This window comes from Nerophis ophidion, linkage group LG04, assembly GCF_033978795.1.
Source record: "Nerophis ophidion isolate RoL-2023_Sa linkage group LG04, RoL_Noph_v1.0, whole genome shotgun sequence".
Classification (NCBI taxonomy): Eukaryota; Metazoa; Chordata; class Actinopteri; order Syngnathiformes; family Syngnathidae; genus Nerophis; species Nerophis ophidion.
The window spans coordinates 27,338,963-27,354,218 of record NC_084614.1 but is presented as its reverse complement, the minus strand read 5'-3'; the positions used below and the strand labels follow the sequence as shown (position 1 = coordinate 27,354,218).

Genomic DNA, 15,256 nt, shown 5'->3' with positions numbered 1-15,256 from the left:
GCCCGGTATACACAACTCATGAAGATATTTGTCTTTTTGTCATTTAGGATTTCCACTGTTAAACATTCAAATAATCCATCGACTGCTATGGTCATGTTTGTTAAAACTTTAAATGTAACAGATTTATGAATGTACAATGCGACCCCTCCTCCTATTTTATTTATTCTGTTTATGTATCTTAATTCATGGTCATTCAGACTAAAATTAATACCTTTATCATTGTTGAACCAGGTTTGAGTAATTGCAATAATGGTAAATGGATGACTAAATTCTTTCAAGTAATCCTTGATAGCCTCAAAGTTAGTGTACATGCTTGGACTTTTGAAATGTATTATTGACAGACTATCTTCTGATTTTACAGTGTTTTCATATTGTTCTCAGGTAAAATAATTGAAGTTTTTTACAATCGCAGAGAAAAAATTCCTATCAGGGTCTATCTCCATATCAGTCTCTGTTGTGGCGTGCTCTTGATACTCACACATTTCCAGTTCTTTTTGTTGATGTTGTAGGATCTTCTGTAACATGTCCATATCAATACTTGGTGTGGTCTGTGTTCTTGGTGTGGGTCGCATTGAGATGATGTAAAAGTCACAAAGCTACATTGATACCAAGTACTGCATCAATGTCAATACTCATATCAAAATCTTCTATTTTTCTCACCACCAAGACTTTTGCTTCCTCCGGCGTCCCATGTAGTTTATGAACATCTTACAGTTCGTTAACCAAGTTTGTTGAATCTTTTCCTTGGTGGAGGCATTCTGATGCTCCCCCTAAAATAGGTCTAACGACGCCAATACTTCAACCACTTTCTTCTTAGGTTTAACCAAAGGAAATCAGCGTTGTAAGGCATTATTCAAATTCCTAATGAATGCGTGGTAAGCATGCTGTACATCAGAATGTTCATAAAACATCATCCCAGTAAATATTGCCAATCAACCTCTTAAACTGTTCAATATTCCTAGTGTTAAAAATTCTAAATTTAGAGCTGTTAATTGCTCCCACATGCTCAGTCTTTTTCAGCAAGGAAAGATGGAATACAGGGAAGTGATCTGATGTATCAGTTACCAAAATACCTGATTTAGCTACATTATTTAACAAGTTTTTAAAGATAATATCAATAAGAGTGGCAGAAGAACTCGTAACTCTTGTTGGCCTGTAAATGACAGGATAGAGACAGTTGGAGTACATTGTATTCAGAAAATCAGCAGTTAATACATGATCTTTTTTAAATAGATCAGTGATACAATCTCCTAGAAGGAAACGTACCTTATTTTCTTTATTAATTACATGTAGTGTTAATGAAATAATAGCATTGAAGGTTTTTATAACTATATTTGTCAGGGCAACAGATTGGGGTAAGTATATTTGAGTCTATTTTATTTTTTTATTTTTTTTAAAGGATTATTTATAAATTTCAACAATTACAAACAATAAGGTTTTTATAACTATATTTTAACTATATTTTATAACTATATTTTATAACTATGGTCTTGTTAGTACAGGGTTCTCCAAACCTTTTGAGTTTTTAATCCTAGCCTGAATTAGCCATACCTTTAACCACTTTTGACGTGTGTTTGGGTTCATTGTCCTGTTGGAACACCCAACTGTGCCCAAGACCCGAACTCAGTGCTGATGATATTAGGTTGTCCTGAAGAATTTGGAGGTCATCCTCCTTTTTTACTGTCCCATAAACTCTCTGTAAAGCACCAGTTCCATTGGCAGCAAAACAGGCCCAGAGCATAATACTATCACCACTATGCTTGACGGTAGGGTGGTGTTCCTGGGATTATAGGCCTCACCTTTTCTCCTACAAACATATTGCTGGGTATTGTGGCCAAACAGCTCAATTTTTGTTATATATATATATATATATATATATATATATGTATATATATATGTACGTATATGTTTGTGTGTATGTGCATATTTACAGTCGCAATCAAAAATTTTGCATACACTTGTAAAGAACATAATGTCATGGCTGTCTTGAGTTTCCAATCATTTCTACAACTAATATATGTATATATACTCTATATACACAAGCACACATACATACACAGTACGGCCCGTTTCGTGTCTTGCCTTTTACTCTCGCTCACGTCAAAGACTCACCACTGTGGGTACATGTTATTGATTAGGTAGGCATTAAAGATGAAGCCCATCAAAAAGTTGCTCTGCTAAGAATATTTCACTTTCAAAACGTCACGGCTAAGAGTAGCACCAATATAGCCGCCTGTTGTTTTTAGCAGTGTAACCCTTGAAAGAGAAGTCCCGCCACAACGGAATTCATAGAAAATAAGACAATACTGCACTGTAACACATATAATATATAATTTAACACTTAGATTAGGCCAAAAAATGGAGAATATGCTTTAAAAAGGTTGTTTTTTTAATTTGCAATGTTGTAGTAGTAGAGAGGGACAACTGAACATTCATGCATGTAATATAGACACGTAATAAAGAAAAGTCAATTAATTAATGCGATCACTTCTCCTGTGAGCTAATGAATTATAGCCGGAGTGCCTAGCTGGCCAGGGGTGTAATCTAGTGGATTGAGGGAGTGACAAAGAAAGTGTGGCCTGAGTCCTTGTGTAAAATGACACCATTGGAAAACAAAGAACGTTGCTATATAGAAATGAGTTTGCAGGTTGTTATTTTTGGGCAGCCCTAGCTGTACCACCTATTTTGAATTTCCATTGCCGTACATGATGAACATATCCCTTTCTGTGATCGTCAAGAAGGAAACGGCAGTTCCTTAGCAACATTCAGACACATCCAAGATCATGGGACTTTACTAACGAGCTCATTGTCATTCAACACTTTGTTAAAAACTACATCACCTGCAAAAAAAGGAGCCTCAAAGACTCAAATATACTTAAAAAAGATCTGGAACTTTACATTAAAACGCTCTCTACCTCTAACAACAAAAAAGCTGTGAAAACGATGATGCTGTGTTCCAAATTTAAGTTGTTTGATGAATCTGAATAAGCCTACGGCTTTGCATTTTGTTTATTATATATATATATTTTTTTTTGTATTCTATTTGTATTATTTTGAACTTATAACCCCCTGGCGCTGTTTTGTACTGTTTTCATAATGTTTTATAATGTTTTATATTGTTGTTTGACTTATTGTTTGTAATTGTTGAAATTTATAAATAAACCTTTAAAAAAAATAAAAAAATAAAATAGACTCAAATACACTTACCCCAATCTGTTGCCCTGACAAAGTTTGGGACAACATGATTGCATCTCATTGCTTTAAAAACATTTCCTTGATTGTCTTGTCAAAATGGGCTTCACGGTGGGAGAGGGGTTAGTGCGTCTGCCTCACAATACGAAGGTCCTGCAGTCCTGGGTTCAATCCTGGGCTAGGGATCTTTCGGTGTGGAGTTTGCATGTTCTCCCCGTGAATGCGTGGCTTCCCTCCGGGTACTCCGGCTTCCTCCCACCTCCAAAGACATGCACCTGGGGATAGGTTGATTGGCAACATTAAATTGGCCCTAGTGTGTGAATGTGAGTGTGAATTTTGTCTGTCTATCTGTGTTGGCCTTGCGATGAGGTGGCGACTTGTCCAGGGTGTACACCGCCTTCCGCCCGATTGTAGCTGAGATAGGCGTCAGCGCCCCCCGCTACTCCGAAAGGGAATAAGCGGTAGAAAATGGATGGATGGATAGTCTTGTCTAATAGCGGCTTGCTTATTTAATGTAAAGAGCAAGCCGGGATTAGACCCGTTCAAACAAAGAGCAGGTACATCATGTCTAGTAAATACAGCATATGCAGGGTGCAGTGGTGATTGATGAATAAACTGTGTTTATTGTGGGGCGGCAAAGCTCGGTTGGTAGATCGACCGTGCCAACAATTTGAGGGTTCGGGGTTTGAGCCCCCACTTACGCCATCCTTGTCACTGCAAACAAAAATATATTTTCACCAACATTTTCATAGATTTTGTCCTTGGGCAAGATACTTTAACCACCTGCTCCGAGTTCCACCCACATTGGTTTAAAATTATTTTAGATCATGAGTTTCACTATTTAAAGCGCTTGGAGTGACGAGAGAAAAGCGCTATATAAATATAATTCACTTCACATCTATAGTACCATCTTGGTCTATTATGGAGTGAAATTTGCCAGCAGTCGGAGTCTTCTCACTCACATGTTGAAGCGGTATGGTCTACCTCCTCTGTCGGCTGGTCCTACTGCGACGTGTTCTTACTGGTAATGTGCGAATCGATACTAAAACATCAATACGGTCCATATCATGTCCTTATGCTATAATATTGATTCTCAAATCAAAATATCCATACTTTTTATACTCTAGGTATTTGAGATAATGTATCGCCAACAGAAACACTGTGTAAAGTAGCTTAAACTGAAACATGATTGGTGGGAACTACTTTTTCTTCCGCCTAGGTGAGTATGTAATATGCAAGCATGAAAACAACTGACAATCAGACTGAGTCACTCAGTATTATAAACAGGGCCAGATGTTAACTTTTTTGGCCACCAGCCACTATGGCAGGTGGATTTTGAAATCCACCTGCCATAGTGGTTTTTTACCAGCCAAAATTTTCTGTGCCTAAAATAAAGGTGAACGACTCAGAAAATGCATACGAATGGTTTTTGAACTTGTACAGAATACACATCAAAGTGCTGTCGAGTTATTAACCAACTTAATCTCATTAATGACTAGACCTAAATGGTACTTACTCGCACATCCATACGTAGTCAGAGAAGGGTCTCATCTTCTTTCCAATTGCGTGTACGTTCCGAAACAGGAGCTTCATCCTCTCCAACTGCGCTGTTTTCATTAAGGTCAATGCCTCAACCGCAGCTGTCAGCTCTGGGGGAGTCGTCTTCCCCACTTTACAGTTGATCGTTTGCAAGTGGCTTTTTGAGGACTCGTGGTCCTTAATTGCCTGTAACTTTAAGTTTTTAGTCCCGATTACAAATGGGTTTGATTTCACTTTCTCCGAGCCATACATACGGCAAACCTGACAGTACATCTCTTCTGTTGTGACGTCGTAGACCAGCCAGTCGCGAACCTTGCTATCCCCCCTTATTTTCCACTTCGTATTAAAATGTCCATCCATCCATCCATTTTCTACCGCTTATTCCCTTTCGGGGTCGCGGGGGGCGCTGGCGCCTAGTATTAAAATGTATTTTTTTGATAATTTTTTTTAATCGTCCTCCTCGTTCTCCTTTTGTTGGCCTCTTCACGCCAGCGATATGCCGCCAAATTTTGGTTTTAATACCAAGAAATTAGCGCGGGGGCTTGCTTAGAACACACAACACACAACACACATAGGCTACCTGATTGGTCAACAACACACAACACTTGCTCAGTGTTGTGTTGTCTCATTGGCTACCTGCCAATGTGGCAGGTAGATTGACAGTTTCATCCGCCAATCACAAAAGTTACGCGCATTTGGCCTGTGGGCGGGTGCCAATTTCATGCCCTGATTATAAAACATGTGTATCTTTACTTTTATTGGAGAAAGTACATACAAAGTTGAATTTAAATAAGACAACTTTCAAAAAACGCCATTATTTCTTTTCCCCTCTGTTTTTTTGGGGGTTTTTTTAGCGTTTGAAGATAATTCCCCAAGAGCAGCAACATTTGAAGTACACTATTTTTTCAAATTTACCAGACACATTAGGTGTATTTATACAAAGTATTGGTATCGGATTGGTATCGTCGATACCAGCCTGAATTTTACTCTGTATAGGATCGGAAAGAAAATCTGTGGTATCGCACATCACTAGCGCTCCATGGGACGATCCCAGGTGCCGAGAGGGCACCATTTCAGGGCCACTTCCTCCTGGCTTCTCCCGTGCAGCGAGAACTACGGGAAAAACTCCCACCAATGCCGAAAAAGCGACCTTTACAGCCGCTCGCAATGTTCGCACCGACATGCAAGTTTTCCCGCGCTTTTCTTCCCGCTGCAGACGACGACATCTTTTGGACAGTGTTTCCTTTTAGAAAAGTACATAAATAAAATTTTGAAGATTGTGAAAATTATTTTATTTTTAGTAAAGTTTCTTATTGTTTGAAGTGCAGCATTAACAGGTTTTGTTTTGTAGTATTATTGTTATGATCCGGTGCCGGATCGTAGTTTATTTTGTGTTTTGATTCACTTGTTGTTTAAGTTCTGTTTCAGCACCCCTGTTTTGTGTTTTCTTGGTTGTCATGGGTGCTGATTATGTTCACCTGCCTCTGATTAGTGTTCGGGACACTCACTTGTTCCCAAGCACTAATTAGAGAGCTATACAGTCCTGCCTGTGCCCGTCACTCAGTCTGGTGCTTTTGTTTGATCAAATGCAACAGTCACGTTGGTTCCCTGTGGTTTTTTTGGACGCTATGTTCCTTCTTAGTGTTTCCTGGTGAGCTATTCCGTTAGCTTCCCATGTGCAGTCGGCATGCTATCCTTGCGTATACTTGTTTTGTTAGTTTTTTTTTTTTTTTTTGTATGATTTATGCAAAATAAATCATTGGTTTACCTACACACTGTCTCCGGAGTTCTGTATGCAATCTCAGAAGATCATCCTGCCTCCCCGTCCACGTTACAATTATGAATCTTAACTAAACACACTACGTTTGTCCACTTGGATTTGTCTGTTTACATATTTCACCGGGAAGAGAAGTGTATTAGAACAGGAGACTTTAATGATGGAACAGGGTGTCTATGATATTTTTCTTTGAAACTGGCGCTAGCCATGATTATGGCTGGACAAAGGCTGTCTTTGTCTGCCAAGAACTCTGCTTGCCTCATTTTTTAACCTCTTTTAGGCACACTACTACCTGTGCTTGTGAAGGTGTGCAGCATCGAATGTATACTTCTTGTCCCTTTCTTCAAATGTGTACGGTGTGGAAATTCTTTACACAGTTGTATCAAACCTAAGGCTCCGTACTGATAAATCCAAATACGCACACATGCATGGTTACACTACAAAAATAGCTTGACAAGATAAAAAGACAAGATTTTAGGGAAAACAAAATTAAAAAATGGTTAAATTATGTGTCTATGCAGCTGATTAATTTTTTTTAGTTGATCAGACATCCTAAATTAAGATTTGTATTTCTAGAAATTGTCAAGATTCTTAAGCTATGTAGAAATAAGATATCTTATTCTGAAAACAAGCATTTTCCAAATTGCAATTCTTAAATTAAGCATCCTCGGGATGTTGGAAAATGTTTAAACAACATTTTCTATGTCAGGAAAACCAAAATATCTTATTTATATCAATATTTTCTCCGTTTTCACATTTTAAAACTAGAATGGACAAAATATAATTATTCGTGCTAAAATTAAGAATTTGATGTAAAGACTGACTAAAATAGGTAAATAGCTCTTTCAACAAGGGAACTTTCTAGAAATACAATATTAAATCTTGGCAAGTAGCAATTAATTTGCATTTTACATTCACACTAATTAGCGTTTTTTGCTACATGTGAAACTATTTTTGGTTAAGTATGGTATGTCTGTGTGTAGTTTTCAGGGAGCCCTACACCGTGCGGGTAGCGGACCAGCGCTCGATGCGGGGCAACGTAGCTGTGTTCAAGTGCCTCATCCCCACAGCTGTGCAGGAGTATGTCAGCGTTGTGTCCTGGGAGAGAGACACTGTCTCCATCGTCCCAGGTAAGACATATCAAATGATGGATGTGTGGCATGCCATGTTGAGGAATTGGGATTGTCTTTATCTAGTTTGTGTGTGAAAATGGTTGCTGTGTTTGACCGAATTATTCACTTGTTCTGTCCTTATGTCTGCTCACTGTTCTGGATCACTGATCTGGCCTTCCTTCTCCTTTTAGCTTACCCTCCCTCCCTTACTCATCCTCGATTTTGCCCTCCTTTGGGCAGACATTCCATTTCTGAGATAGCTCTCTGTTTATAGCACATATGTTACAAATGTCAAATCCTGACATTAACTGTCATTGACATCACATTGCAACCCACGGATGTCTTCATCAGGTCTCACAGTATAGGTCTACATTGGTGTACTTAAAGATAGTGGATGTCCATAGAAAATTGTTCCCACTTTCATCTTAATTAACCTAATTTGTGTGTGGGCACATGGAGGTGTCAACTTAGTATTATGTCTTTTGTACTCTCAATATGTGCGTTTTATTACGTGGTCACTGCTGTATGTGTGTGCTGCAGCTCTTGAAAAATGTTGGAGATATATGAGGGAAGGATAGGGAAAATGAAGCAAGGAGGCTAGTAGGGCAAGAATGGCCTCAGGTTCTGGCAGATGGTGTTTTATATCTTATGTATGCAAAACAGTCAGACATTTTATCACACATACACAGGCATCAAGGTTGCAGTCACTTATTCTGTGGCACTGCAGCAATGTTTACACTATCCATAAAAATGTTTAGGATTTTTTTTTTATATCAACCTGTAGCCTGAGATGTTTGGTTGACTTTATTAAATTGACGTCACACAATTCTCGATCACAAATACTTCAGGTTCATAAATGCCAGACTTTGTTGAGTTTATTTATGCTTTCCGTGTGTAAGTCATTGCTGGGTATTCCGTCAAAAGGCCGATGTGTGTAATTATGGATATATATAGGTCACTTGATGAGCAGTGAGTGTGAAGATCAGATGCTGGACATGATGATCTGCTCACTGAACTCTGCAATCGTCACGGTGCGAACAGTAGATTGCTCGATGCTACAACCCCTGACAGTAAAGTCTGCATCAACCTTGACCCTCTTTATCCTTGTGTGCCAGTCAAGTCTTTACATATATGCAGCAAGTCACTTGTCAGCAAGAAAACAACAATGCAATGACCTTGCTGCGTGGCCCTAAATAATAAGCAAACTAATAAGAAAGATTTTTTAAGTTGAAAAACACATTTTTGGTTGTATCCGTGTTTAAATACAATGACATTGGTACATTGCCCCATGAGCCAGATGTTCTGGACGGGTGTAATAATGATCTGAAGCTTTAAATAGATTTTGTGACCACTAACTCGCTATGCGTGATTGAGTAGATGGTCTCTTGGTTTGCGTGTGTATTTTCTATTGCTATTACACTCAAAAAAGGAGCTATAAGTGCACACATGCAGTATCCCAGGTGGATATTATTTAGATCTGTATTCATTCTTGTCAGTTTTAAAATGATGGCCAAGATCCAAGGTAGCTTTGTTCAACAAATGCCTATTTTGGCTGTGCTGCAGCACACTGATAACCATCACTTTACAACACATTAAAGGACCAATCGTGTTCAGATGAACACAATTTCACTTGATAGTTGTATTTTGTGCCCTTGTAAATGAATTTGGCAGTAATTTCCCAGAGTATCAATTAGTTTTTGAGTAATGGGTAGATAATTAACTGTACTTGGAACACCCCCTTCCATCGCCAGACTCGATATGTTGCCCCCTCTCCGTATGACATCATTTACAGAACTGAAGCCCATTTCCCAGCATAGTACTATCTATCTATCTATCTATCTATCTATCTATCTATCTATCTATCTATCTATCTATCTATCTATCTGTCTGTCTGTCTGTCTGTCTGTCTGTCTGTCTGTCTGTCTGTCTGTCTGTCTGTCTGTCTGTCTGTCTGTCTGTCTGTCTGTCTGTCTGTCCGTCCGTCCGTCCGTCCGTCCGTCCGTCCGTCCGTCCGTCCGTCCGTCCGTCCGTCCGTCCGTCCGTCCGTCCGTCCGTCCGTCCGTCCGTCCGTCCGTCCGTCCATCTATCTATCTATCCATCTATCTATCTACAAACTCCGTTTCCATATAAGTTGGCAAATTGTGTTGGATGTAAATATGAACGGAATACAATGATTTGCAAATCCTTTCAACCCATATTCAGTTGAATATGCTACAAAGACAACATATTTGATGTACAAACTGATAAACATTTTTTGTGTGTGCAAATAATCATTAACTTTAGAATTTGATGCCAGAAACATGTGACAAAGAAGTTGGGAAAGGTGGCAATAAATACTGATATAGTTGAGGAATGCTCATCAAACAGCTATTTGGAACATCCCACAGGTGTGCAGGCTAATTGGGAACAGGTGGGTGCCATGATTGGGTATAAAAGCAGCTTCCATGAAATGCTAAGTAATTCACAAACATGTACCAAAGTAGTTGGGAAAGGGCATGTTCACCACTGTATTACATCACCTTTTCTTTTAACAACACTCAACAAACGTTTGGAAACTGAGGAAACTAATTGTTGAAGCTTTGAAAGTGGAATTATTTCCCATTCTTGTTTTATGTAGAGCTTCAGTCGTTCAACAGTCCGGGGTCTCCCCTGTCGTATTTTACGCTTCATAATGCGCCACACATTTTCGATGGGAGACAGGTCTGGTCTGCAGGCGGGCCAGGAAAGTACCCGCACGTGCTGAATGTGGCTTGGCATTGTCTTGCTGAAATAATCAATGAAAAAGACGGCTCTTAGATGGCAGCATATGTTGTTCCAAAAGCTGTATGTACCTTTCAGCATTAATAGTGCCTTCACAGGTGTGTAAGTTACCAATGCCTCGGGCACTAATGCAGCCCCATACCATCACAGATGCTGGCTTTTGAACTTTGCGTTGAAAACCGTCTGGATGGTTCGCTTCCCCTTTGGTCCGGATTACACAATGTCGAATATTTCCATAAAACAATTTGAAATGTGGACTCGTCACACCACGGAACACTTTTCCACTATGCATCAGTCCATCTTAGATGATTTCGGGCCCAGAGAAGCCGTCGCCGTTTCTGTAGCGACGAACTGCATTTAGCAACAGTGGTTTTCTTAAGTGTTTCTGAGCCCATGTGGTGATATCCTTTAGAGATTGATGTCGGCTTTTGATACAGTGCCTTCTGAGGGATCGAAAGTCATGGTCATTCAATGTTGGTTTCCGGCCATGCCGCTTACGTGGAGTGATTTCTCCAGATTCTCTGAACCTTTTGTTGATATTATGGACCGTAGTTGTTGAAATCCCTAGTTTTCTTGCAATTGCACTTTGAGAAACGTTCTTAAACTGTTTGACTATTTGCTTACACAGTTGTGGACAAAGGGGTGTACTGCGCCCCATCCTTTCTTGTGAAAGACTGAGCATTTTATGGGAAGCTGTTTTTATACCCAATCATGGCACCCACTTGTTCCCAATTAGCCTGCACACCTGTGAGATGTTCCAAATAAGTATTTGATGAGCATTGCTCAACTTTATCAGTATTTATTGCCACCTTTCCCAACTTCTTTGTCACGTGTTACTGGCATCAAATCCTAAAGTTAATGATTATTTGCAAAACAAAAAATGTTTATCAGTTTGAACATCAATATGTTGTCTTTGTAGCATATTCAACTGAATATGGGTTGAAAATGATTTGCAAATCATTGTATTCCCTTTATATTTACATCTAACACAATACCTACATATATACACATACCACCAAGCTCCTCCAGGGGGGTTCCGTCCCACTATTTGAAAAGGACTGCCTTAATTGAACAATATTGCAGTCTAAAACACCACATTTGTCAATATAAAGTGGTGTCAAAGAGTAGTAGCATATTACTTACAAATACAAAGTCAAAGACTGAAGGGGATTAGAAAGTAGATAGATAATAGATAGATAGATAGATAGATAGATAGATAGATAGATAGATAGATAGATAGATAGATAGATGGATAGATAGATAGATAGATGGATAGATAGATAGTACTTTATTGATTCCTTCAGGAGAGTTCCTTCAGAAAAAATTAAATTCCAGCAGCAGTGTACAGAGTTGAGATCAATTTAAAAAAAGTAAAAAGTAAATAATGGGGGTTTAAATGGAAAGAAAATAGAGAAATATTACAATAAGAATAAAAAAATAAAAAGCAACAATGGGAATAAAAATATAACAGTAAAATAAGAATATAACAAGACAAAGTAGGCAGTAGTGACCATGTTATGAAAACGTATTGCACTGTTATTGTTTTGCATCCCCTGTCATCCAAATACCCCCCGCCACCCGCCCCAGAGAGGAGTTGTACAGTCTAATGGAGTGTGGGACAAAGGAGTTTTTGAGTCTATTAGTCCTGCACTTGGGATGAAGCAGTCTGGCACTGAACAGGCTCCTCTGGCTACTGATAATGCTATGCAGAGGGTGACTGGGATCATCCAGGATGCTCACTAGTTTGTCAACAGTCCTCTTCTCTGCCACCGTCACCAGTGAGTCCAGTTTTATTCCGATTGTAGAACCGGCCCGCCTGATCAGTTTCTCAAGTCTGGAGCTGTCCTTCTTAGATATACTGCCCCCCCCCCCCCCCCCAAGCACACTACCTTATAGAACAGAACACTGGCAACCACAGACTGGTAGTACATCCACAGGAGTTTTCTACAAATGTAGAAGGAGTGCAGTCTCCTGAGGAAGTACAGCCTGCTCTGTCCTTACTTGTACTGGTGGTCCGTGTTAACAGTCCAGTCCAGCTTATTGTCCATCCAAACCCCGAGGTACTTGAATGAGTCCACGGTCTGTACCTCTACTCCCTCAATCCCAATGGGTTGTGACCGTGGACTCGACCTCCCACAGTCAATGACCAGCTCCTTGGTCTTTGACGGATTGAGCTGCAGGAGGTTCGTATATCCACCAACAAACATGTCCGTATCATTGAACTTACTGTGTAATGATATTGACTTAATTAATTATTGTTTGTGACCATTAGGTGTTGCCAGAAAACAATTACCACTCCCACCTTCACTTAAAGACAGTACAAGTCCATTCCAGATGGTTAATGATAAATAGGTTAATGTTTTCATACCTACCATTGTTCTCTGAGTACTTCCTCTTGATCAAACCTTTTCTAACACTCCACATTACACAATTTAAGTATGATTTGGGCTGATATCCCATCGGTATTGGCCAATACTCAAGGCTTCAATATCCGTATTGTATCATAAGTGAGCAATTTGTATTAGGACACCCATAGTAGCAAGTGAACAGCGCCTCGTTGTCCCATCGATGTTTGTTAAGATTCTTGCTGTACTGTCCTTTGTATGCACTGATTTAACTGCAAAAATAAATACATTGTCTTGTCTTCACTACTTGACCCTTTTGAGGGACACTTTAATTACTAGTAGGACAATCACATGTTAGTCGGAAGTTAGGTTGAAGACATAGCATCATGCTGCTGTGCCCTCTTAAGTCCAACAGGTTCCATTCTGACAGTCGAATGTTTTCCATGTGTGTGTGTGTGTGTGTGTGTGTGTGTGTGTTTTAATATGTGTGTGCGTGTCCCCTTGTCTGCCCCACTTTCCTGTCCAGCCAGGACAGTGAGGGGGTTTTAAGTGGGGAGGGGTACAGGCAGACAGACCTATTTCCCTCTCACTTGCCTGTCCTGTACTGTCCGTGTAGTGGGAATGTATGCATGCATGCCCGAGTAAATATGCGATCTGACGTGGGAGTGTTGGAGTGGTGACAGAGAGACGGGGAGTTTGTGGACAGCTATTAAAAAAACACCATGTACACAGATTTAAGCTGTCAGTGTAACCAGCAGAGAGCTAATGAGTGGCACCGATGCATGCAGACTGGACCAGCAGATGGCTGTGGCCAAATGGATGGCCCACAAAAGATTCCCAACTATGCTCCACCTGCCACACAGTTTGCCTTTGTTTGTTTACTGGCACACTCATTTTACGCACGTCATAATGAAAACAACTTTAAAATAGGAGAATGAAGAAAACAACATTTTTTGTAATTAAGTTATTAGTTGGATGCAATTGAGCAAATCAAAACGGTTCCTGGTGAACTAGTGTATATTTATTTTGGTAACAAATAATGTCGAATATGATAACATATGAAAATGTAATCTATCAGATTATAAATCTGATTTACCAAGTGTGGATACTAATGGATGTCACTGAGTGGCAAGGTCACTTACAGGCTACATTATTGATCATATATATCTGCCCCTGGCATCCTTGTTGGAGTCAGGCAGTTCAACACGCACACACACTTACACACGCAAACACACACAAACACAATTTGAGAACAGTTAGATATTGCAGTTACGGTCCCTTTGCAAAATTAACAAGTTATTGTATGAAATCTAGACATATTTGTTTTGCAGAATTTTTTTCAGTTAGATAGTAATCTCAGCTATATCATCCATCCATTTTCTACCGCTTGTCCCTTTCGAGGTCGCGGGGGGTGTTGATGTCTATCTCCGCTGCATTCAGGCGGTAGGCAGGGTGCACCCTGGACAAGTCGCCACCTTATCGCAGGACCAACACAGATAGACAGACAACATTCACACTCACATTCACACACTAGGCCAATCAACCTATCCCCAGGTGCGTGTTTTTGGAGGTGGGAGGAAGCCGGAGTACCTGGATGGAACCCACGCTGTCACAGTGAGAACATGCAAACTCCTTACAGAAAGATCTCATATTTACCTGTCAATATTTGAAAATTGATAAAGTTTTCTAGATAGTCAACGAAACTCTTGCTGGTAGAAAGACCCGACAGTTTAGTGGGGTTCCACCGTGCATGCAACTTGTCATTTTACTGGCATACTTTTAATTTGATGGTCTGACTTTTTGGGCTATTGGATGTGTTAATCATCCATTTAAGTGTTGCTGACAGCAAGGTCTGCCTGCATTATTTCAATTCATTCAAACTCTTACAATTTTAAACCAATCAAATCACATGTCATGGTGTGGATTAAATTCCACTATTTTGACAAACAGATCAAATTTATTTTTTTCCAAACAAATTAATAAAAAAAATAAAACATGCGTTGTAGAAAATTATGCAAATGACATGACGTTATCCTGATCACGCGCCGCAACCACACAGTTCTGTTAATAAATCACTGAATACCTACCAGTGTTTCCCACAGAGTGGTAATCTATTTGTGGTGGCGACAGAATGGCCATGGGTGTAGTGAGGGTGCCGCCTGTGTGTGGCTTGGGTGGTATCAATGTGACATCATCATGAAATTTGCATTATTGACAATGACAGATGTATTTTTGGTAAAAAAGCTAAAAAAAATTATGAATATATTTGACAGGTGAATCTTTATCTTGTCCCGCTTGCTTATTGCTAACATACAATAGAAATGAAATTGACATGAATCAGCAAGTGCATTTTTACACACAGGTATACTGTCACCAAACTCTGTGGAAACAAATATTGATGCTAACTTTGTACTACTACTAGGCCTGTCTGCTGTTCTTTGCACTCAATGCTCTGTGCGTGTGTGCGTGGTCAGCTATGGAATCCTGTTGCTCAAATCTCAAACTCTAAATTTAAAGTACTAATGATTGTC

General features: G+C 39.6%; 1 protein-coding gene across 2 annotated transcripts in view; it reads left to right on the top strand.

Moving 5' to 3' along the window:
* Nucleotides 1-15,256, top strand: part of LOC133551237 (cell adhesion molecule DSCAML1-like) — a 123,904-nt gene that overhangs the window by 18,558 nt on the left and 90,090 nt on the right. For both annotated transcript variants that reach the window (XM_061897735.1, XM_061897736.1), the window contains exon 3: nucleotides 7,492-7,638. In XM_061897735.1, the coding sequence (XP_061753719.1) occupies nucleotides 7,492-7,638 (147 nt within the window). The remainder of the gene's footprint in view (nucleotides 1-7,491; nucleotides 7,639-15,256) is intronic.